This window comes from Budorcas taxicolor, chromosome 1 (genome assembly GCF_023091745.1).
Source record: "Budorcas taxicolor isolate Tak-1 chromosome 1, Takin1.1, whole genome shotgun sequence".
NCBI lineage: Eukaryota > Metazoa > Chordata > Mammalia > Artiodactyla > Bovidae > Budorcas > Budorcas taxicolor.
Window position 1 is genome coordinate 130,845,277 of NC_068910.1, and position 26,533 is coordinate 130,871,809.

The 26,533-nt window shown below is 36.5% G+C and overlaps 1 protein-coding gene across 1 annotated transcript in view; it reads left to right on the forward strand.

Moving 5' to 3' along the window:
- The window catches only part of EAF2 (ELL associated factor 2), a 33,063-nt gene extending 14,831 nt beyond the window's left edge, over positions 1-18,232 (forward strand). The window contains exons 3-6 of the mRNA XM_052648667.1: positions 4,913-5,049; positions 7,081-7,226; positions 16,560-16,817; positions 18,126-18,232. Of these exons, the coding sequence (XP_052504627.1) occupies positions 4,913-5,049; positions 7,081-7,226; positions 16,560-16,817; positions 18,126-18,232 (648 nt within the window). The remainder of the gene's footprint in view (positions 1-4,912; positions 5,050-7,080; positions 7,227-16,559; positions 16,818-18,125) is intronic.
- The last annotated feature ends 8,301 nt before the right edge of the window (positions 18,233-26,533 follow it).

A 26,533-nucleotide genomic window follows, 5' to 3' on the forward strand; every position in this document is an offset into this window, starting at 1 on the left:
TTGGTCAAAGTCCCTTCCAAGATGAATATAGTCTGATTCTTTGCTTTGCTGTAAGTTTACATAGCTTACTTGGGAAAGCAGCCCACCACATTCTTGGGACTTCAGCTTATTTTAGGACTAGAGCCCTATTTTAATGTCCTATTACAATTATACTTTTAAATGAAGTATATCTTTTATCATTGTATAATAAACCTTTTTACCTTGTTTTTGTGATTTTAAGCTTAAATATCACCTTCTTTAATATTAATTTTGCCACCTTTGCTTTCTTTTTATTTGCATGTTCATGGAATCTTAGTGTCTTTTATTTACTTACATTTTTAAGTATACCTTTTATTAGTGGAATATTCTGTGTTTCAGTTTTAAACCTAATTTGCACTTTCTATTTTTATTAGGATAATTCTATCCACATTTAGTTCAAAGCTGATATACTTGATTAAGGTTTATTATACAATGATAAAAGATATACTTCATTTTAAAGTATAATTGTAATAGGACATTAAAATAGGGCTCTAGTCCTAAAATAAGCTAAAGTCCCAAGAATGTGGTGGGCTGCTTTCCCAAGTGAGCTATGTAAACTTAAAGCAAAGAATCAGACTATATTCATCTTGGAAGGGACTTTGACCAACAGAGTCAAAGGCATGTAGCCATCAGACATATGGATATGTATATATATTCAGTTCAATTCAGTTCAGTCGCTTAGTCATGTCGGACTCTTTACAACCCCATGAATCGCAGCATGCCAGGCCTCCCTGTCCATCACCAACTCCCGGAGTTCACTCAAACTCACGTCCATCGAGTCTGTGATGCCATCCAGCCATCTCATCCTCTGTCATCCCCTCTCCTCCTGCCACCAATCCCTCCCAGCATCAGTCTTTTCCAGTGAGTCAACTCTTTGCATGAGGTGGCCAAAGTACTGGAGCTTCAGCTTTAGCATCATTCCTTCCAAAGAAATCCCAGGACTGATCTCCTTCAGAATGGACTGGTTGGATCTCCTTGCAGTCCAAGGGACTCTCAAGAGTCTTCTCCAACACCACAGTTCAAAAGCATCAATTTCTTCGGCTCTCAGCTTTCTTCACAGTCCAACTCTCACATCCATACATGACTACTGGAAAAACCATAGCCTTGAGTAGATGGACCTTTGTTGGCAAAGTAATGTCTCTGCTTTTCAATATGCTATCTAGGTTGGTCATAACTTTCCTTCCAAGGAGTAAATGTCTTTTAATTTCATGGCTGCAATCACCATCTGCAGTGATTTTGGAGCCCCAAAAAATGAAGTCAGCCACTGTTTCCACTGTTTCCCCATCTATTTCCCATGAAGTGATGGGACCAGGTGCCATGATCTTCGTTTTCTGAATGTTGAGCTTTAAGCCAACTTTTAATTTGTTTTCTCTTTTTGTTAATAGTTTTATGAAGCAGCTCATCTTTTTTCTTTTTTTCTTTGTTTTCCCTCATGTTACTTTGGGAGTACTATTGTGCTCTTCCACTCTGTTACTGATTCCTTTCCTTTCCTGTTATTCACAATCCAACGTGCTCAGATTTGCCTGTCAGCAGATGGAAAACAAAACTAGAAGGAAAGAAGGAAGGAGGATAGCAGTAATCTAGGTGAGCTGATAATTGCATTCTGAAGTCGGGTTATAGCAGGAAACATGAGGTGGTAGGATGTGTTCAGCAGTGATTCAGAAGCAAAGAGAGTTCATATGCTTAGGAGTTTCCTGGCACCTTAGTAGTTTAATACCCCTTTCTTGGGACCTGAAGTAAGTTCAGAAATTGAAGTTTAAAATAAGAGTGGTGCTCAGTTTAGTGAGTAAAAAAGTTTAATTAAAAAACTTGTTTGTAGTCTTCCTAGTGATCTGATGGTTGAGAATCTACCTTGCAATGCAGGGGACATGGGTTTGATCCCTGGTTGGGGATCTAGGATCCCAGATGTTACTGGGTAACTGAACCTGCATGCCACAACTAAGGCCCAACACAGCCAAATAAATAAATAAATATTTTTTAAAAAATTGTTCAGAGTATAGAAGGCAGGCATAGGGATTGTGAACAACCTGTTTAACTTTTATTTATAATAAAAAATGTTCATATTATTCATATGAGCATTCATTGAGTATCTGTTCAGATCTTGTTACTGTAAATAATTGGAGCTATAAAAAAAAATTCTAATCAGTCTTCCTTCTTCAGAAACTCAGAGTAACAATAAAGTATTGTATTTTAAAATGTTTTCTAAGTAAGAATACAAGTATTTTTAAGGAGGATATATTACGTGAATCTCTTAAATGTAACATGGAGCCCTTGGGTTGCTATTTGGGGGTATCTTACTCACTTATTTTCAGTGAAGACATCTAAAAAATATATTTACCAGCCAAGCAAGTATATTTGTTAAGATCATGCTTCTGGCTCTGTACCTTACCAGGGCTTCTCCTGAGTGATCCCCATCTCACTCTTTCTTATAGGCCACTCCAGATGTGTCCTCTTCTACGCTGTGGATGCTTAACTTCCTATAGATCATTTTGTCTTAGAAAAATTTCTTTCTTTCTTTTGGCTTCATCATGTTCTCTCCCAACCTTTCAGATGTCTCTAATCTAGCCCTTTTGTTTGGCAGCCTCAATTACAAAATTTATCTCATACTCCTCCTTGTGGTCATGTGTACAATCTCTAATAATTGTTAACTTTTAAAATATGATATGCCTTTTTAACCTTTCTGGTGGCTCAGATGGTAAAGAGTCTGCCTTCATGCAGGAGACCTGGGTTTGATTCCTAGGTCAGAAAGGTCCCCTGGAGAAGGGAATGGCTACCCACACCAGTATTCTTCCCTGAAGAATCCCATTGACAGAGGGGCCTGGCGGGCTACAGTCCGTGGGGTCCCAAAGAGTCTGACAGGACTGAGCAGCACTTCACTTTAGTCTTTTATGGGGGCTTTCCAGGTGGCTCTGGTGGTAAAGAATCCACCTACAATGCAGCTAGTGGTAAAGAATCTGCCTACAATGCAGGAGTTCAATCCCTGGGTGGAGAAGATCCCCTGGAGTAGAAAATGGCAACATGCTCCAGTATTCTTGCCTGGAAAATTCCATAGACAGAGGAGCCTTGTGGGCTACAGTCCGTGGGGCTGCAGAGTTTTAGAAATCACCTTGTTCTAACTTGATCTAATATTACTATCGTGTTTGACAAAATTATTATAATTAGTGCTGTAAAAATTAAATGTACTTCTATAAAGTTCAAAACCAAGCAATTATAACAATATATTGTTTAGGGATACATGTATGTGGGATAAAATAAGAGAATGAGAAACATAAAATTCCTTCAGGGTTGAGGAAAGTGGGAACAAAGGATAGAAGAGGAGCATGTCGGTAAATGTGGGTTATTAGGAGTGAGCCAGGGTTCTTTAACCTTTTATTATGGAAAATAGAATAGTATAATGAACTCCTATGTACTTAGTGAGTTTCAAGAATTATCACCATTTTGCTGTTTTTAATATAGTCTCCTACCACTTCTTTTTCCTGTCATATTTTAAAAGCAATCCCAGATATGCACAAATGCTTATGTATACATCCTTAACTGATAAGGATATTTTTACTTTCACTTAAGGACCATGCTAACCATCACTTACCATAAAATTAATTATAAGACCTGGTCCATATTTATGTTTTCATGATGTTTTCAAAAATGTCTTTTTTCAACTTTTCTCCCTAGGAATCCATGTAAAATCCTTATATAGCATATTTATGTATTCATTTATTTTTTATTGAGGTATCATTAATTTATAAGGTTGTGTTAGTTCAAGTATATATCAAAGTGATTCAATTATACATATCTATCTATATTTTCAGATTATTTTCCATTATAAGTTATTATAAAATATTGAGCATATTTCCCTTTGCTATAGAGTAGGTCCTTATTGTTTACCTATTTTATATTCCTATATTGCATTCTGATATTATGTTTCTTATGTCTCTTTTATTCTGTAAAATTCCCTGACCTCTATTATGACATCAGTTTGCTGGAGAAACCAGATTAATTGTCCTAGAGGATATACCCACATTCTGGATTTCAAATAACTTCTGTCTGGTATTATGTAACTTGTTTCTCTCTCCTCATGTTTCCTATAAGCTGGTAGTTATTTTTAAAGGCTTGATGAGAGTTAGATTCTTGGTAAGGTTTTTTTTTTTCAGGCAAGAATGCTTTGTAGATGGTGCCTTGTACTTTCTTTTATATTACATCATGAAGCATATAATGTCTGCTTGGCCCACTTTTAATCAGTTGGTTTAATGTAACATGTTTCTTGATACATTCATTTTACTTAATCTGCATAGGGGAGCACCCCTTTAATAAGATTTAAGATTTGACAAATTAAAGAAGGAAGAAGAGGAGGGGTAGGAAATATAATTCAGAACTTTTGTCCCCTTATTGTAAAGTATATTAGCTGTATTAGAATTGAATACCAATTGCCTGTTGTAGACCAAATCTATAAAGATTTATGAAACAAATCTTTACTGGCTTAACGCAACTACTTCCTCTAGTCTCTTTCCTAATGACAGCAATTTTGAGATCTCAGTCTCTCTTCATCTGTGTTTTTTTACTATAGTCCTTATTGCCAGAGTAGTAAATTTAGGTAGTTAACTTAGGTGACTTGAAGTACAAAATAGATTGAGAAACACAGATCTCAAGTGAAAGTCGCTCAGTCGTGTCTGACTCTGCAACCCCATGGACTATAGAGTCCATGGAATTCTCCAGGCCAGAATACTGAAGTGGGGCTGTTCCCTTTTCCAGGGGATCTTCCCAACCTAGGGATCAAACCTAGGTCTTCTGCATTGCAGGCGGATTCTTTACCAGCTTAGGTACCAGAGAAGTGAAGATCTCAGTCTCTTTCAACTGAATTTCCATGAAAAATTTTAATAATAATAAACTGTTTAAACAGGGTTCAACTGCACCAGTAACTGTTTTCAAAGGTTCAAAGAAACCTTACTTAAAAGAATGCATTTTGATTATTAACCATGATACTGGGGAATGTCGTCTAGAAAAACTCAGCAGCAACATCACTGTAAAAAAAACAAGGTATGTGGTTAATGAAATAAATATTTTATCAACACATAAATTGCTAAGAAAATGTCAATGAAAAAAGTTATTGGATTAAGTCACATTATTATATAAGGATTTTTCTATGTGGTGCAAGATGTTTTGATTTTTTTGCAAGTTTAAATTTGATGAAGATCCTTTAGCCAGAAGCTTTTACCATCTCTCCCTATGATATATAAAAGCTTCTTTTGTTTCTAAATGTTTTCTTATATGTAGTTATATCTTTATTCTGTTGTAGATATGTTTGTAGAACTGGACTGAAAGGAGTCATTATGCACTCTCCAAATAATATCATTATTGTTGGTAAAATTTTATCAAGCACCTAGAAAACGTGAAGCAAGAAAAGGGAGAATTTCCAATACAAATAGTACCTCAAAACTTCTACATTTTAATTGGGTTAACATATAATTGCACTAAAAAAGTCAGTAAGAGAGTATAGCCATCTCAGATTTTGGGGAAGGGGGATAGGCAGTAGAATAATTAACATGTAGCATAAAGGGCTGTGCTCTAAAAGCCATAAAAATATTAATAGTATAGACAAACTTGTTCTAGGAATTAAAAGAAGGGAGAAGTTATGGTTCACCAGAGCATTAAGGGAGCTCTTATTGATGTACCTTAAAAGGAAGATAAGATTTAGAACTGTTTTACCCAAACATATTTGGTGATAAGAATTACCTTTGTGTGTTTTGTTAAACATATGAGTTCCCAAACTCAACTGATCAGGGAAGGAGCCTAGGAAGCTTTTTTTTTTTAATTATCCTCTCCTCTCAGATGATTTTTATTGATAGAAAAGTTTAGAAGATACTGATTTAATTATCAGAGAGAACATGAGGACATAAACAAGGTAGGAATTTATCTGACTTATTTGGAACCTATGAATAAGACTTGCTTGAATAGAGCAGAAATTTGTTTCTTTGCTTGTGTACCAATATTAGAAATGGGGAATGAGGCTGGAAGAAGCTAGAGTTAGGTGAGCTAATGCTTTCGATATTAACCATGAAATTAGTACAGTGTCTTATTGGCGGTGGTTATATACTGCATTAAAGTTTTTTTAACCAGGGATAGACATGCTTACATTCTTGTTTTGAAATGTAAATATCCCAAGCAAATCAATTTAAATGAAACCATGTGGGAAACAGAAAAATGCATAAACCATGATTCTTGAGAGTAGGAATGAAGATTAAAGCGAAGTTCCAAATACTTTGTGAAGGAAGAACTAGCAGGATTTGGTGACTGGAAATGGGAGCAGCAAAGTCAAGCATAACTGTGTTATTTATACATACTCTTTTCTTAAAAGTATTGAAAGGAGAGTATACGAATCTTCTTTAGTAAAATGTCTTAATGTTTTAGGAGAAGGCAATGGCACCCCACTCCAGTACTCTTGCCTGGAAAATCCCATGGATGGAGGAGCCTAGAAGGCTGCAGTCCATGGGGTCACTGAGGGTCAGACATGACTGAAGAGCTTCACTTTCACTTTTCACTTTCCTGCATTGGAGAAGGAAATGGCAACCCAGTCCAGTGTTCTTGCCTGGAGAATCCCAGGGACGGAGGAGCCTAGTGGGCTGCTGTCTATGGGGTCGCACAGAGTCAGGCATGACTGAAGCGACTTAGCAGCTTAATGTTTTAAATGAAAAATGTGGGAGTGATTTAATTTTAACAGGATGAAAGTTTCAGAATTTAGGGAATATATTATATCTCTTGTATACTTATGTATAATTTCATTTTATTTCAGTCATTTGTGTATGTCTTATCTCTTCAACTTAGAGCAGTGGTTTTGTTTTTGTTCACATTTGTATCCTTCAATGAGCCTGTGTGTATGCCACGTATATAGCAGGGCTCAATAAACATTTGTTATATAATGAATTAATTAATGCTTTAATCTTTGAATGTCATTTTAAAGATCTCTAGAATAAAGAACAAGCTGTCAGTTTTAGCAGCTTTGTAAGTTGAAATTGTTGTTATATTGCAATCATCATACTGGTTTTGACCTTTTGCTATTCTTAATGGCAGGTTTGAAGGAAGCAGTAAAATTCAGTATCGAATAGAACAGCAGCAGCAACAAATGCGAAATTCAGCTAGGACTCCCAATCTTATAAAACATTCTCCATCCGAAGACAAGATGTCCCCAGCATCTCCGATGGATGATATTGAAAGAGGTAAAGTCTATGTGTATGTAATGTCCCTTTACAAGAAATTATTAATAAATGTTAAGTGAAATCTTTCATTTTAATTGACAAGCAAACTAACCATAAAATTCTAAAAGCATGTTTTTAATTATGGGTTTTTCTAGGGGAAGAACATAGTTTAGTAATTTTATGTACATGAGCCTATATATAACAGAATTTACATTTTTTATTATTCAGAGGAACAAGTATTTATTATTTATTATTCAGAGGAACAAGTTTAAATACGTGTAATTGGAGTTTTCTCCTCTTTGACAGTTATGATGATTCAAATTCAGGTCTTCACAGCATCTTCCTGTTGAAGTTTTTTTATGTATAGCCAGACTAAGATGTCACCAAACCAATAGTGAAGTGAGGAGATGTAGGAAGCCAAAGCAGCAGGCAAGTTCTTCTGAAGTGCTGCTCACTTCTCAGCAGGAAGGTATTTCTAGGAAAGCACAGTCCCTTTGAAAGTAAGGAAACTTATATATCTATTTCTTTTCTAGCTGCAGTTTGGGTGTCTGTGTTATTGTAATTAAATGTGGTAGGAGCAAGATCCTGATCACTGAAGTTTATTTGCTTCTACACTTAGCCTTCATAACTTATATATCACGTTCTGTTTCCTCTTGCCCCCTTCTAAGCCCAGTATAGTATTAGATCCCTAATCTATTAGTGTTCACTTTACAAACAATAAGAAAATATAATCTCAGAACTCTTGTTGCCATAATGGTTAGAGTACACGTAGCCTTTCCAGGTGGCCTAGGTTTCCTCACAACCTAGTGGCTAGGTCCTAAGAATAAGTGTCGAGAGACAGAGAGTGAAAGGAGAAAGGACAGCGTGGAGGTGAAATCTTTATCTTTTTAATTACACAGGCTCAGAAGCCATGTAGTATCACTTGTGCATGTGTTTGTACATGTTTTAACAGCTCTACTGAGGTATATCTGATACAAAATCTTCAGGTATTTAAACTACAGTCTGGTAGGTTTTGATATCTGTACATCCTGAAGTTACAACCACAACCACGATAATGAACTTATTTATCACTCTAAAAAGTTTCTGCCTGGTCATTTGTAATACTGCTCTGCCAGTCCTCCCCACCCCATCCATTCCTAGGTAAGTATTGATCTGCTTTATGTCACTATCATTAGTTTGTTTATTTTAGACATTTATATCAGTGGAATCATATAGTATGTCCTCTTTTTTTATGTCTAGATTTTTGCATTAAGCATAATTATTTAGATAATCATCCATTATTGAAGCATGTATAAATAGTTCAATCCTTTTTTACTGCTGAGTAAAAGGATCTTCTTTATGAACAGACAACAATTGCTTATCTGCTCAACTTGGAGATGGACATTTGAGTTGTTTCCAGTTTTTGGTTTTTACAAATAAAACTCTTATGAACATCACATATTAATCTTTGAAAAGACAAATGTTTTATCTTGACTAAATATGTGGAAGTGAAATATGCACTGAAAGTAATGAATAGATTCAAGGGATTCAATCTAGTTAACTATGCCTGAAGAACTATGGACAGAGGTCTGTAATGTCGTACAGGAGGCAGCAAACAAAACCATTCTAAAGAAAAAGAAAAGCAAGAAGGCAAAGTGGTTATCTGAGGATATCTTTACAAATAGCTGAAGAAAGAAGAGAAGCAAAAAGCAAGGGAGAAAGGAAAAGGTACATCCAACTAAACACAGAGTTCCAAAGAATAGCACGGAGAGACAAGAAGGCCTTATGGGCACAATAAGGACAGAAATGGTAGAAAGCTACTAGACACTGAAGAGATCAAGAAGAGATGGAAAGAATACATGAGGAACTGTACAAAAGATATCTTAAAGAACCGGATTACTATGATGGTGTGGTCAATCACCCAGAGCCAGACATTCTAGAGTGCAAAGTCAAGTGAACCTTAGGAAGCATTACTGTTAATAAAGCTAGTGGGTGTGATGGAATTCCAGTAGAGCTATTTAAAACCCTAAAGGATGATGCCATCAGGGTGTTGCATCCAATATGTCAGTAAATCTGGAAGACCACACAGTGGCCACAGGACTGGAAAAGGTCAGTCCTCATTCCAATTCCCAAGAAGGGTAGTACTAAAGAATGTGCTAACCAGTGGATAGTTGCACTCATCTCCCATGCTAGTAAAGTCATGCTTAAAGTCTTGCATGCTATGCTTCAGAATTACATGAACCAAGAACTTCCAGATGTCCAAGTTGGGTTTAGAAATGGCAGAGGAACCAGAGATCAAATTGCCAACATTTGCTGGGGCATAGAGAAAGCAAGGGGATTCCAGAAAAACATCTATCTCTGTTTCATGGACTACGCTAAAGCCTTTGACTGTGTGGATCATTATAAACTATGGAAAGCTCTTAAAGAGATGGAAAATACCAGACAATCTTACCTGTCTCCTAAGAAACCTGTATGTGGGTCAAGAAGCAACAGTTAGAACCCTGTATGAAACAACTGGGCTTCCCTGGTGGCTCAGACGGTAAAGCATCTGTCTACAATGTGGGAGACCCGGGTTCAGTCCCTGGGTTGGGAAGATCCCCTGGAGAAGGAAATGGCAATCCACTCCAGTACTATTGCCTGGGAAATCCCATGGACAGAGGAGCCTGGTAGGCTACAGTCCATGGGGTCACAAATAGTCGGACATGACTGAGCAACTTCATATGGAGCAACTGATTGGTTAAAGATTGAGAAGGGAGTACAACAGGGCTGTCTGCTGTCACCTGTTTGTTTAACCTATACACTGAGCACAACATCTGGGCTGGATGAGTTACAAGCTGGAATCAAGATAGGTGGGAGAAACATCAACAACTTCAGATATGCAGATGATACCACTCTAATGGCAGAAAGCAAAGAGGAACTAAAGAGCCTCTTGATGAGGGTGAAGAAGCAGAGTGACAGAGCCGGCTTAAAACTAAATATTAAAAAAAAGATCATGGCATCTGGCCCCATTACTTCATGGCAAATAGAAGTGGAAAAGGTGGACGTATCGCAACAGATTTCCTCTTCTTGGGCTCTAAAATCACTGCGGATAGTGACTGCAGCCATTAAATTAGAGGACAGTTTCTTCTTGGCTGGAAGGCTATGACAAACCTAGACAGTATGTTGAAAAGCAGAGGCATTACTCTGCCAACAAAAGTCCGTATAGTCAAGGCTATGATCTTCCTGGTGGTCATGTACAGTTGTGAGATTTGGACCGTAAAGAAGGCCAAAGAATTGATGCCTTCGAACTATGGTGCTAGAGAAGACTCCTAAGAGCTCCTTGGATTGCAAGGATATCAAAGCAGTCAATCTTGAGGGAAATCAGACCTGAATACTCATTGGAAGGACTGATGCTGAAGCTGAAACTCCAGTATTTTGGTCATCTGATATGAACAGCCGACTCATTGGAGAAGTCGCTGATACTGGGAAAAACTGAGGGGAAAGAGAAGAGGGCTTCAGAGGATGACGTGGCTGGTAAGCATCACCAATGTAATGGACATGAACTTGGGCAAACTTCAGGAGATGGTGAGGAACAGTGAGACCTGGCGTGTTGCAGTTCATGGGGTTGCAAAGAGTCAGACATGACTGGGCGACTGAACAACAGCAACAACAACAAGTGAAATAGCTGGATCATATGGTAGGTGTATATTTAACTCTTTAAGCAACTACCAAATTGTTTTCCAAAGTGGTTGTATGATTTTATATTTTTCTAATCTATATCAATGCTTGAATTCATTTTAATAAGATGTGTAGTGGTATCTCATTGGGTCTCTTTTAAAAATTTATTTGATTGAAATATAGTTGATGTACAGTGTTGTGTTAGTTTCTGGTGTACAGCAAAGCAATTCAGTTACACATATATGTATGATATATAATAGTTTGCATTTGGCAATCCCAAACTCCCAATCCATCCCTCTCCCACACTCTACCTTGGCAACAAGTCTGTTCTCTATGAGTCTGTATCTGTTTTATAGGTAAGCTCATTTGTATCATATTTTATATTCCATGTGTAATGATATAATATGGTATTTGTCTTTTTCTTTCTAACTTAATTCACTAGGTCCATCCATATAGCTGCAAATGGCATTATTTCATTCTTTTTTTTTATAGATAAGTAATATTCCATTATATATATACATATCTATATATAGATGTATAATATACATATAGATATATACATATCATTATCTACATAATATATAATGTATGTACATGTATATAATATATATATATTATATATATTTAGATAATATGCATGATGCATACATATAATATATAGATATATTATTGAGCCTAGTGGGTCAGTGGTAGAGAGTCCACCTGTCAATGTAGAGACGTGGGTTTGATCCCTGGATTGGGAAGATTCCCTGGAGAAGGAAATGGCAAACAATTCAGTGCAATCCCAATACAAATTTCAACAAGCTTTGTAAGAAATTGAGAAGCTAATTCTAAAATTCTTGTGCAAAATGGGAGAGTCCTAGAATACCCAAAACAACTTTGTAAGAGAAGAACAAAGATGTAAGACTAAAACTTTCTGATTTCAAAATTATTATAAAGCTAACAAGACAATGCAGATGACACCACCCTTATGGTAGAAAGTGAAGAGGAACTAAAAAGCCTTTTGATGAAAGTGAAAGTGGAGAGTGAAAGAGTTGACTTAACACTCAACTTTCAGAAAACGAAGATCATGGCATCCGGTCCCATCACTTCATGGGAAATAGATGGGGAAAGAGTGGAAACAGTATCAGACTTTATTTTTCTGGGCTTCAAAATCACTGCAGATGGTGACTGCAGCCATGAAATTAAAAGACACTTACTCCTTGGAAGAAAAGTTATGACCAACCTAGATAGCATATTGAAAAGCAGAGACATTACTTTGCCAGCAAAGGTCCGTCTAGTCGAGGCTATGGTTTTTCCAGTAGTCATGTATGGATGTGAGAGTTGGACTGTGAAGAAAGCTGAGCACCGAAGAATTGATGGTTTTGAACTGTGGTGTTGGAGAAGATTCTTGAGAGTCCCTTGGACTGCAAGGAGATCCAACCAGTCCATTCTAAAGATCAGCCCTGGGTGTTCATTGGAAGGAATGATGCTGAAACTCCAATACTTTGACCACCTCATGCGAAGAGTTGACTCATTGGAAAAGACTCTGATGCTGGGAGGGATTGAGGGCAGGAGGAGAAGGGGATGACAGAATGAGATGGCTGGATGACATCCCTGACTCGATGGACATGAGTCTGAGTGAACTCCGGGAGTTGGTGATGGACAGGGAGGCCTGGCGTGCTGTGATTCATGGGCTCGCAAAGAGTCAGACACGACTGAGTGACTGAACTGAACTGAACTGAACAAGACAATATGGTGTTGGCATAAATATAAACAAATAGATCTATGTGTTAGAATAAAAGTTCAGAAATAGACCCATGTGTATATGGACAGTTTTTTTTTCCTCAGTGTCTCTCTCCATTTATTTATATATTTAATTTCTCTTACAAATGTTTTATGGTTTTCAGCATACAGGTCCTTCAAATATTTTGTCAAAATTATCTATGTTGTTGTTGTGCAGTCACTCAGTCATATCTGACTGTGACCCCATGGACTACAGCACTCCAGGCTTCCCTGTCTTTCACCATCTCCTGGAGCTTGCACAAACTCACGTCCATTGAGTTGGCAATGCCATCCAACCATCTCATCCTCTGTCAGCCCCTTCTCCTGCTTTCAATCTTTCCCAGCATCAGGGTCTTTTCTAATGAGTTGGCTCTTCACATTAGGTGGCCAAAGTATTGGAGTTTCAGCTTTAGCACCAGTCTTTCCAGTGAATATTCAGGATTGATTTCCTTTAGGATGAACTAGTTGGATCTCCTTGCAGTCCAAGAGACTTTCAAGAGTCTTCTCCAACACCATGGTTCAAAAGCATCAATTCTTCAACACTCAGCCTTCTTTATGGTCCAACACTCACATCCATTGATGACTCCTGGAAAAATCATACCTTTGACTAGATGGACCCTTGTTGGCAAAGTGATGTCTCTGCTTTTTAATATGCTGTCTAGGTTTTTCATAGCTTTTCTTCCAAGGAGCAACTGTCTTTTAATTTCATGGCTGCAGTCACCATCTGCAATGATTTTGGAGCCCCCAAAATAAAGTCTCTCTCACTATTTCCATTGTTTCCCCCTCTATTTGCTGTGAAGTGATGGGACCAGATGCCATGATCTTAGTTTTTTTAATGTTGAGTTTTAAGCCAGCTTTTTCACTCTTCTGTTTCACTTTCATCAAGAGGCTCTTTAGTGCCTCTTCACTTTCTGCCATGAGGGTGGTGTCATCTGCATATTTGAGGTTATTTATATTTCTCCTTGCAGTCTTGATGCCAGCTGCTTCTTCATCCAGCCCGGCATTTTGCATGATGTACTCTGCATATAAGTTAAATAAGCAGGGTGACAATATACAGCCTTGACATACTCCTTTCCCAATTTGGAACCAGTCTGTTGTTCTACTTCCAGTTCTAACTGTTGCTTCTTGACCTGCAAACAGGTTTCTTAGATGGCGGGTAAAGTGGCCTGGTATTCTCACCTCTTGAAGAATCTTCCTCAGTTTGTCATGATCCACAAATTCAAAGGCTTTAGCGTAGTCAGTGAAACAAAAGTAGACATTTTTCTGGAATTCTGTTGCTTTTTCTATGATCCAACAAATGTTGGAAGTTTGGTCTCTGGTTCCTCTGCCTCTTCTAAATCCAGCCTGAATATCTGGAAGTTCTTGGTTCATGTACTGTTGAAGCCTAGCTTGGAGAATTTTGAGCATTACTTTGCTAGCATGTGAAATGAGGGCAATTCTGTGTTAGTTTAAACATTCTTTGGCATGCCTTTCTTTGGGATTGGAATGAAACTGATTTTTGTATATGGTCCTTGTTATATTTAACCTTGCTAAACTCATTCTTGAGGCTTTTTTGAAGGTACCTTATGATTTTCTACATTTACAGTCATGTTATTGTGAATAATGACAATTTTACCTCTCCCTTTCCAATCTGTTGGTTCTTGTTTCTTTTTCATAACTTATTGTACCAAGGAGGACCTTCAATTCAGCATTGACTAGAGGTGGTCAAAGTGGAAAACCTCTTGTTTCTGATGCTAGAAAATATTCAGTCCTTTACAGTTACATATGATTTCAGTTCTTTACAATTATGTATGATTTTAGCAGTAAGTTCTTTCTAGACATCCTTCATCAGGTTAACTTCTATTTCTATGATGCTGAAAGTTTTTTTCCTTTTTTTGGTCAAGAACTACTGTTGAAAATTCTGCTGTTTTGAGATGGCTTTTATTTTTCAGTTTTTAACATAGTGAACTATATGGATTGATTTTTAAAAGTTTGTATTCCTTGGAAAATCCAACTTAGTCATTATATATTGTCCTTTTAATACTAGCACTTCTCAACCTCAGCAATATTGGCGTTTGGAACTGGATGGTTCTTGGTCAGGGGCTGACTTGTATATTGTAAAGTACTTAGCAGCCTCTCTAGCTTCTACCCAGTAGATGCTGGTATCACCACTTGCCCCCCATTGTGACAACCAAAAATGTTTTTAAACATTGCTAGATTTCTTCCTAGGTGAGAAAATCGTAGCTGGTTGAAAACCACTGGTATATATTATTAAATTTGATTTACTAAAATTTTGCTTAAAAGTTTTGTGACCAAGTTCATAAAGGATATTAGGTGTTTGGTTTGTTTTGTTTTGGTAATGTCTCTGTTGAATTTCTGTATCAGTAATTCTGGCCGTATGGAGTGAATTGGAAAGTATTCCTTCCTTCTTAATTATACAGAAGAATTTACATCAAGCTCGTATTATTTCTCCTTTAAATAACCAGTATAATTCACTGGTGAAGTCTTCTGTCACTGGAGATTTGTGTGTAGGGTGTGGGGAAGATTATAACTACAACCTAATTTTTAGGGCTATTCAGGCTGTTTCTTCTTGAATGAACCTTAGTAGTTCGTGGCTTTCAAGGAATTGATCCATTTCATCTAATTGACTGTGTTTATGGGCATAAAGTAGTTTGCAATATTCCTTCCTATTCTTTTAATGCTGTAAGATCCGTAGTGCTGTCACTTCGTTGACTCCTTATATTAGTAATTCATGTTTGGTGATGGTGGTTTAGTTACCAAGTCATGTCCAACTCTTGCGACCCTATGGACTGTTGCCTGCCAGGCTCCTCTGTCCATGAGATTTTTCAGCCAAGAATACTGGAGGAGGTTGCCATTTCCTTCTCTAATTCATGTTTAGTATCTTTTTTTCTTGATAAACCCAGCTGAGTTTTATCAACATTATTTATCTAAAGCAATCAATTTCATTTCATTTATTTTCACTCTTTTGGTTCTTTCTTGTTTTTTTGCTCTTAATTTTTTTCCCTTCTGCTTGTTTAAGTTTAATTTTGCTCTTCTTTCTCTAGCTTCTTAAGTACATCTTAGTTCATTTAATTGAAACCTCTTTTTCCCCCAACATAATCATTTAATGTTTTAAAATTTTCTCCAAAATGTACTTTATTTTTACTCTGCAGATTTTGATAAATTGTGGTTTCATTTTCTTTCAATTAGAAGTATTTTCTAAAATCTTTTTTATTTCTTCCTCGATCCATGGGTTTTCCAGAAGAGCATTTACTTCTCAAATATTTGAAGATTATCTAGGTTCCATTTATAAATTTTAAATTTTATTTTGTTTTGGTAAAAAACACACTCTGTATAAATTCTGTCTTTTAAAATGTATTGTGGGACAAGATGACATAGACTTAATCTGTTTCTGCTTCTTCCCACAAAGTAAAACTATACACCCAGGAAACAGTGCAAAAGGAGAACTCTGAAAGATGAAAAGAGGAAGGTAATCTGGTTAGAGACCTCAGAAAGGACGAGAGGAGGAATAGCATAGTCAGGACATCTTATAACCTGCCCCTTCAGAAAATAACTCTTGGTTGGGTGATAACAAAGACCACACTCAAGCTCTAACAACAGGTGAATTGGGTGTCAAAATCTAAAATGCCATTTTCCAAGCAGAATTTTAAAACATATATGGTGATAAGAAACTGTTAGGAGTGATTATTCCTGGAGAGTAGGATTAAAAGAATTTGAGGATGGGGTAGGAAGTGGGGTTTTACTTTTCATTTTGTAGAGGAGCTTTTTAAATAAAATCATAAAATGCTGTGAATGTATACATTATTTATTCCTCATCAAGTTCATTAGAAACTGACACATTCAAATTTTATTATGTTATTTAATATTTATAGTTAACATTATTTATTAACTATATATTTAAATGCATAGTTAACATTATTTTGACCTAACTGTTAAATTCTGTTTAATTTTCAGAACTGAAAGCAGAAGCTAGTCTAATGGACCAGATGAGTAGTTGTGATAGTTCATCAGATTCCAAAAGTTCTTCATCTTCAAGCAGTGAGGATAGTTCCAATGATTCAGAAGATGAAGAGTGCAAATCCTCTCCTGATCCAGGGAACTATATCTCAGAACATCCCACCATGTCTATCATGCCACAGTGCAGGATTCCTGAAATAGTGGCTGGTCAGAATAAACATCATGATAACAATGGCCTTCTGATGAATACTTTAAGTAAGTATACATAAGCATGAGTGATTGGAAAAGTAAGAATTCACAATGGAATCACACTGATCACAACCTAAAATTTAAATAGAATTGCTTCTTTTTTATTAATTTAACAGAAATCACCATTACCTTCTTATTAAGTTATTCATTTTCTTTTGATTCTGTAACATAATGCCTTACTGGCTTTTCCCCTTTCTTTCAAGATACTTTTCTGTCTTTTCTTTGCTGGTTTATAATCTTCTACTCAGTTATTACAGCTGAAGTTTCTCAAAGCTTAATTCTAGGTCCTTTTTTCTTTTTATTCTATACTCTTTCCTCAGATAAGTTCTATATTTCTCTTGCAATCAATACGTGTATACATATACCTTGTAAATTTGCATCTCTCACCTGCACCTCTCAGCTCTAGACACAGAAGTCCTACCTACCTACCTACCTCAGGGACTTACACTCTCTATTCAGCTAGAAATATATCTTTCTTTTCATGTAGATAATTTATTCTTTAGATTATATTCCAGGATTCACTTGATCAAGAAAGTCTTGACTCTTCTGACAAGATCAAATCCCCTTGTTATAGATCTTCAGAGCAGTATCTTCTTTATATCAATTTTCATTTAGAAATTTATATGTTGTTTGATTTATTATCTTATAAGCTCCAAGAGGGCTATGATCTTGTTTATTTTGCTTATCACATAATACTAGCACTGACAAAGTACCTGTTTCTGTTTTATAGATAGGTCCATTCATGTCATCTTTTAGATTCCACATGTAAGTGATATTGTATGGTATTTGTCTCTTTTATTCTGACTTATTTCAATTAGTATGATAATCTCTAGTTGCATCTGTGTTGCTGCAAGTGGCATTATTTTGTTCTTTTTCATGACTGAGTAGTATTCCATTGCAAACATATACTACATCTTCTTTATCCATTGATCTCTTGATGGACATTTAGATTGTTTCCATGACTTGGCAATTTTGAATAATGCTTTCTGTGAACATAGGGGTGCATATATCTTTTTGAATTATGGTTTTCCTCTGGATATATGCCCAGGAGTGGGGTTGCTGGATCATATTGTAATTCTGTTTTTAGTTTTCTGAAAAAACCTCCACACAAGTTTCCACAGTGGTTGCACCAGCTTACATTCTTACAAGCAGTGTAGGAGGGTCCCTTTTTCTCCATGCCCTCTCCAGCATTTCTTATTTGTAGACCATTAAATGATGGCTGTTTAATGTGAGGTGATTTGCATTTCTCTAATAATTAGCTTTGTTTAGCATCTTTTAATGTATCTATTGGCTATTTGTATTTCTTCTTTGGAGAAATGCCTCTAGATCGTCTGCCCATTTCTCAGTTGGGTTGTTTGGTTTGGAACATTAAAAATACTAATATATTGGAAATTAAGCCCTGTCAGTTGCATCATTTGTGAATATTTTCTCTCATTCTATAAGTTGTCTATTCATTTAGTTTATGGTTTCCTTTGCTGTGCAAAAACTTTAAGTTTGGTTATATCCCATTTGTTTATTTTTGTTTTATTTCATTTGCCTTGAAAGACTGAATATGACTGTTCTCAGTAAATATGTAGAATATTACAGTATAAAAATAAAAAGCAGGTATTCTTTCAAGAATATGAATGTAAAACATTTATGAAATTAATTTCTACTAGGACAAATGAACACATTTGAAAGAAATCATATTTTATTAATCATCATATGACTATAGACCATGAGAATATAAATAAATAAAAAATAGTTCAAAATACATGCTTAGAAACTTTGGAGCACATATCTAGTGATTTACATGTTAAAAGGAAACTACAATGAAATTTAAAAATATTTATAATTAAGTAATATCAAAAAATCTCAGCAGTTTTGGGGTGCCACCTAAAAGGTACTTATAGGAAACTTTATAGTCTCAAAATGTTCTTTTATAAAAAAATTGAAAATAAATGAGTGAGAGTTTCATCTTGAGGTGAACAATAGTATCTTTTTTTTTCTTCCTTTTTTTTTTTAAATTTTAAAATCTTTAATTCTTACATATGTTCCCAAACATGAACCCCCCTCCCAACTCCCTCCCCATAACATCTAAAGCAGGGAAAGAAAATATTGTATATCAGAATTGAAATTAGTGTAATAGATAACAAAGAAACATTAGAAGATCACAAGGCTAGAAGTTACCTTCTTTGAAAACTAAAAAAAGACCAACTTCTAACTAAGGCTGATGAAGAAAGAAAAAGAAAAAAAAAACAATATTAGGAATGAAAAAGTGGTTAAAATTATATATATATTTTTTTAATTTTGAGAACTTTACGAAAAATTTGTCTCAGTAAATTTGGCATAAACATGAATGATTTTGGCTTCTCTGGTGACTCAGATGGTAAAGAATCTGCCTGCAATGCATGAGACCCTGGTTCAATCCCTGGGTCAGGAAGATCCCCTGGAGGAGGAAATGGCAACCCACTCCAGTATTCTTGCATGGAGAATTCCGTAGACAGAGGAGCCTGGCAGGCTGCAGTCCATGGGGTTGCAAAGAGCAGAACATGAATGAGTAACTAACACACACATGGATGATTTTCTAGGAAAAAAAATGAAATTTACCCAATATGACTCAAAAAGAAGTGGAAAATCTGAGGAAACCATTAACAATTAATGTCTCTTTCTCCTTAACCCTATCTCCATATCCCCAAGATGCTAGAAAACTGAAGATAATTTTACAGATGAATTATAACAAATCTTCAAAGAAAAACAATTCTTCGACAAACTATTTCAGAGAATAGAATACTAGGCGAAGCAATTCAATTCTTTTATAATTTTAGGATAATCTCAATACCAAAACTAAACAGAAACCAGACAAAAAGCATTATAGACCAGTTTCATTTAACAGGAATGTAAAATTACTAAGTAAGATATTAAAACAAGCATGCTAAATCACAAACCAATAAAGCTCATCACAGAAATGTAATATATGTTCAATATCTGAAATAATATTAATAATAATAATTTACCATATTACTAGATTATAGGAATAAAACCATATAATCATTTCAACAAATTTGAAAATGACAAAAGCCAATATTTATTAATTTTAAAACTTTTACTTAAGATTGAATGTAAGGGAATTTCCTTAATATTATAAAAGTTCATTACAAAAAGCAAAACTACTGCCAATATTATACTAATACAGACTCCAGAAACATTTCCATTAAAATCAGGAAGAAGGTAGGAGAACTAATATCATTATGTCTATTCAGTGTTTTTTTTTAATATAAATTTATTTATTGTAATTGGAGGCTAAATTACTTTACAGTATTGTAGTGGTTTTGCCATACATTGACATGAATCTGCCACGGGTGTACATGTATTCCCCATCCTGAACCCCTCTCCTACCTCCCTCCCCATCCCATCCCTCTGGGTCATCCCAGTGCACCAGCCCCAAGCACCCTGTCTCATGCATCGAACCTGGACTACCGATCCGTTTCACATATGATAATATACATATTTCAGTGCCATTCTCCCAAATCATCCCACCCTCAGCCTCTCCCACAGAGTCCAAAAGACTGTTCTATACATCTGTGTCTCTTTTGCTGTCTTGCTGTAGGGTTATCATTACCATCTTTCTAAATTCCATATATATGTGTTAATATACTGTATTGGTGTTTTTTTCTTTCTGGCTTACTTCACTCTGTATAATAGGCCCCAGTTTCATCCACCTCATTAGAACTATTCAAATGTATTCTTTTTATTGGCTGAGTAATATTCCATTGTGTATATGTACCACAGTGTTCTCATCCATTTGTCTGCCCGATAGACATCTAGGTTGCTTCCATGTCCTGGCTATTATAAACAGTGCTGCGATGAACATTGGGGTACACGTGTCTCTTTAATTCTGGTTTCCTCAGTGTGTATGCCCAGCAGTAGGATTGCTGGGTCATATGGCAGTTCTATTTCCAGTTTTTTAAGGAATCTCCACACTGTTCTCCACACTGTACTAGTTTGCATTCCCACCAACAGTGTAAGAGGAACCTCTTTAAGGAATCTCCACACTGTTCTCCACACTGTGCTAGTTTGCATTCCCACTAACAGTGTAAGAAGGCTGCCTTTTCTCCACACCCTCTCCAGCATTTGTTGCTTGTAGACTTTTGGATAACAGCCATTCTGACTGGCATGAAATGATACCTCATTGTGGTTTTGATTTGCATTTCTCTGATAATGAGTGATGTTGAGCATCTTTTCATGTGTTTGTTAGCCAGCTGTATGTCTTTGGAGGAATGTCTGTTTAGTTTGGCCCATTTTTTGATTGGGTAGTTTATTTTTCTGAAATTGAGCTGAAGGAGTTACTTGTATATTTTTGAGATTAATTCTTTGTCAGTTGCTTCGTTTGCTATTATTTTCTCCCATTCTGAAGGCTGTATTTTCACCTTGCTTATAGTTTCCTTCATTGTGCAAAAGCTTTTAAGTTTAATTAGGTCCCATTTGTCTATTTTTGCTTTTATTTCCATTACTCTGGGAGGTGGGTCATAGAGGATCCTGCTGTGATTTATGTCGGAGAGTGTTTTGCCTATGTTTTCCTCTAGGAGTTTTATAGTTTCTGGTCTTATGTTTAGATCTTTAATCCCTTTTCAGTTTATTTTTGTGTATAGTGTTAGAAAGTGTTCTAGTTTCATTCTTTTACAAGTGGTTGACCAATTTTCCCAGCACCACTTGTTAAAGAGATTGTCTTTTCTCCATTGTATATTCTTGCCTCCTTTGTCAAAGATAAGGTGTCCATAGGTGCGTGGATTTATCTGTGGGCTTTCTATTTTGTTCCATTGATCTATATTTCTGTCTTTGTGCCAGTACCATACTGTCTTGATGACTGTGGCTTTGTAGTAGAGCCTGAAGTCAGGCAGGTTGATTCCTCCAGTTTCATTCTTCTTTCTCAAGATTGTTTTTGCTATTTGAGGTTTTTTGTATTTCCATACAAATTGTGAAATTATTTGTTCTAGTTCTGTGAAAAATAGCATTGGAAGCTTGATAGGGATTGCATTTAATGTATAGATTTCTTTGGGTAGTATACTCATTTTCACTATATTGAGTCTTCCAATCCATGAACATGGTATATTTCTCCATATGTTTGCATTCTCTTTGATTTCTTTCATCAGTGTTTAATAGTTTTCTATACATAGGTCTTTTGTTTCTTTAGGTAGATATATTCCTAAGTATTTTATTTGTTTTGTTGCAATGGTGAATGGAATTGTTCCCTTAATTTCTCTTTTTGTTTTCTCATTGTTAGTGTATAGGAATGCAAGGGATTTCTGTTTGTTAATTTTATATCCTGCACCTTTACTACATTCATTGATTAGTTCTAGTAATTTTCTGGGGAGTCTTTAGGGTTTTCTATGTCAAGAATCATGTCATCTGCAAACAGTGAGAGTTTTACTTCTTCTTTTCCAATCTGGATTCATTTTATTTCTTTTTCTGCTCTGATTGCAGTGGCCAAAACTTCCAAAACTATGTTGATAGTAGTGGTGAGAGTGGGCACCCTTGTCTTGTTCCTGACTTTAGGGGAAATGCTTTCAATTTTTGACCATTGAGGATAATGTTTGCTGTGGGTTTGTCATTTATGACTTTTATTATGTGGAGGTATGTTCCCTCTATGCCTGCTTTCTGGAGGGTTTTTATCATAAATGGGTGTTGAATTTTGTCAAAGGCTTTCTCTGCATCTACTGAGATAATCATATGGTTTTTATCTTTCAATTTGTTAATGTGGTGTATTATGTTGATTGATTTGTGGATATTGAAGAATCCTTGCCTCCCTTGGATAAAGCCCACTTGGTCATGATATATGATCTTTTTAATATGTTATTGGATTCTGTTTGCTAGAATTTTGCATCTATGTTCTTCAGTGATTATTGGCCTGTAGTTTTCTTTTTTTGTGGCATCTTTCTGTGGTTTTGGTATTAGGTAATGGTGGCCTCATAGAATGAGTTTGGAAGTTTACCTTCCTCTGCAATTTTCAGGGAAGAGTTTGAGTAGGATAGGTGTTAGCTCTTCTCTAAATTTTTGGTAGAATTCAGCTGTGAAGCCGTCTGGTCCTGGGCTTTTGTTTGCTGGAAGATTTCTGATTACACTTTCAATTTCTGTGCTTGTGAAGGGTCTGTTAAGATTTTCTATTTCTTCCTGGTTCAGTTTTGGAAAGTTGTACTTTTCTAAGAATTTGTCCATTTCTTCCAAGTTGTCCATTTTATTGGCATATAGTTGCTGATAGTAGTCTTTTATGATCCTTTGTATTTCTGTGTTGTCTATGATTTCTCCATCTTCATTTCTAATTTTGTTGACTTGATTCTTCTCCCTTTGTTTCTTGATGAGTCTGGCTAACGGTTTGTCAATTTTATTTATCTTCTCAAAGAACCAGCTTTTAGCTTTGTTGATTTTTGCTATGGTCTCTTTTGTTTCTTTTGCATTTATTTTTGCCCTGATTTTTAAGATTTCTTTCCTTCTACTAAGCCTGGGGTTCTTCATTTCTTCCTTTTCTAGTTGATTTAGGTGTAGAGTTAGGTTATTTATTTGACTTTTTTCTTGTTTCTTGAGGTAAACCTGTATTGCTATGAACTTTCCCCTAGCACTGCTTTTACAGTGTCCCATAGGTTTTGGGTGGTTGTGTTTTCATTTTCATTCGTTTCTATGCATATTTTGATTTGTTTTTTGATTTCTTCTGTGATTTGTTGGTTATTCAGCAGCCTGTTGTTCAACCTACATATGTTGGAATTTTTAATAGTTTTTCTCCTGTTCAGTTCTGTTCAGTTCAGTTCAATTCAGTCCCTCAGTCATGTCCAACTCTTTGCGACCCCGTGAATCGCAGCACACCAGGCCTCCCTGTCCATTACCATCTCCCGGAGTTCACTCAAACTCACGTCCATCAAATCGGTGATGCCATCCAGCCATCTCATCCTCTGCCGTCCCCTTTTCCTCCTGCCCCCAATCCCTCCCAGCATCAGAGTCTTTTCCAATGAGTCAACTCTTCACATGAGATGGCCAAAGTACTGGAGTTTCAGCTTTAGCATCATTTCTTCCAAAGAACACCCAGGGCTGATCTACTTCAGAATGGACTGGTTGGATCTCCTTGCAGTCCAAGGGACTCTCAAGAGTCTTCTCCAACACCACAGTTCAAAAGCATCCATTCTTCGGCGCTCAGCTTTCTTCACAGTCCAACTCTCACATCTACACATGACCACTGGAAAAATCATAGCCTTGACTAGATGGACCTTCACTGGCAAAGTAATGTCTCTGCTTTTTAATATGCTATCTAGGTTGGTCATAACTTTTCTTCGAAGGAGTAAGCCTCTTTTAATTTCATGGCTGCAGTCACCATCTGCAGGGATTTTGGAGCCCCCCAAAATAAAGTCTGACACTGTTTCCACTGTTTCCCCATCTATTTCCCATGAAGTGATGGGACCAGATGCCATGATCTTTGTTTTCTGAATGTTGAGCTTTAAGCCAACTTTTTCACTCTCCTCTTTCACTTTCATCAAGAGGCTTTTTAGCGCCTCTTCACTTTTTGCCATAAAGGTGGTGTCATCTGCATATCTGAGGTTATTAATATTTCTCCCAGCAATCTTGATTCCAGCTTGTGCTTCTTCCAGCCCAGCGTTTCTCATGATGTACTCTGCATATAAGTTAAATAAGCAGGGTGACAATATACAGCCTTGAGGTACTCCTTTTCCTATTTGGAACCAGTCTGTTGTTCCATGTCCAGTTCTAACTGTTGCTTCCTGACCTGCATATAGGTTTCTCAAGAGGCAGGTCAGGTGGTCTGGTATTCCCATCTCTTTCAGAATTTTCCACAGTTTATTGTGATCCACACAGTCAAAGGCTTTGGCATAGTCAATAAAGCAGAAAGAGATGTTTTTCTGGAACTCTCTTGCTTTTTTGATGATCCAGCGGATGTTGGCAATTTGATCTCTGGTTCCTCTGCCTTTTCTAAAACCAGCTTGAACATCTGGAAGTTCACGTACTGCTGAAGCCTGGCTTGGAGAATTTTGAGCAGTAGCTTACTAGCGTGTGAGATGAGTGCAATTCATAACTGACATCTAATCTTACTGCATTGTGGTCAGAAAAGATGATTGGAATGATTACAGTTTTTTTGAATTTACAAAGGCTAGATTTGTGGCCCAAGATGTGATCTATCCTGGAGAAGGTTCCATGTTCACTTGAGAAAAAGGTGAAATTCATTGTTTTGGGATGAAATGTCCTATAGATATCAATTAGGTCTACCTGGTCTATTGTATCATTTAAAGTTTGTGTTTCCGTGTTAATTTTCTGTTTAGTTGATCTCTCCATAGGTTTGAGTGGGGTATTAAAGTCTCCCACTATTACTGTGTTATTGTTAATTTCCCCTTTCATACTTCTTAGCATTTGCCTTACATATCACGGTGCTCCTATGTAAGGGTGTATATATATTTATAACTGTTGCATCTTCTTGGATCGACCCTTTGATCATTATGTAGTGTCCTTCTTTGTCTCTTTTCACAGCCTTTTTTTTAAGTCTATTTTATCTGAATTGAGTATTGCTACTCCTGCTTTCTTTTGGTCTCTATTTGCATGGAATATCTTTTTCCAGCCCTTCACTTTCAGTCTGTATGTGTCCCTTGTTTTGAGGTGGGTCTTGTAGACAACATATATAGGGGTCTTGCTTTTGTATCCATTCAGCCAGTCTTTGTCTTTTGGTTGGGGCATTCAGCCTATTTACATTTAAGGTAATTATTGATAAGTATGATCCCTTTGCCATTTACTTCTTTGTTTTGGGTTTGAGTTTATATACCCTTTCTGTGTTTCCTGTCTAGAGAAGATCCTTTAGCATTTGTTGGATATCTGGTTTGGTGGCGCTGAATTCTCTGAGCTTTTGCTTCTCTGTAAAGCTTTTGATTTCTCCTTCATATCTGAATGAGATTCTTGCTGAGTACAGTAATTTGGGTTGTAGGTTTCTCTCTTTCATCACTTTAAATATGTCCTGCCATTCCCTTCTGGCCTGAAGGGTTTCTATTGAAAGATCAGATGTTATCCTTATGGGAACCCGCTTGTGTGTTATTTGTTGTTTTTCCCTTGCTGCTTTTAATATTAGTTCTTTGTGTTTGATCTTGGAATGTGAAGTCAAGTGGGCCTTAGAAAGCATCACTACGAACAAAGCTATTGGAGGTGATGGAATTCCAGTTGAGCTGTTTCAAATCCTGAAAGATGATGCTGTGAAAGTGATGGACTCAATATGCCAGCAAATTTGGAAAACTCAGCAGTGGCCACAGGACTGGAAAAGGTCAGTTTTCATTCCAATCCCAAAGAAAGAAAATGCCAAAGAATGCTCAAACTACTGCACAATTGCACTCATCTCACATGCTAGTAAAGTAATGCTCAAAATTATCCAAGCCAGGCTTCAGCAATACGTGAACCGTGAACTCCCTGATGTTCAAGCTGGTTTTAGAAAAGGCAGAGGAACCAGAGATCAAATTGCCAACATCCACTGGATCATGGAAAAAGCAAGAGAGTTCCAGAAAAACATCTATTTTTGCTTTATTGACTATGCCAAAGCCTTTGACTGTGGATCACAGTAAACTGGGGACAATTCTGAAAGAGATGGGAATACCAGACCGCCTAACCTGCCTCTTGAGAAATCTGTATGCAGGTCAGGAAGCAACAGTTAGAACTGGACATGGAACAACAGACTGGTTCCACATAGGAAAAGGAGTACCTCAAGGCTG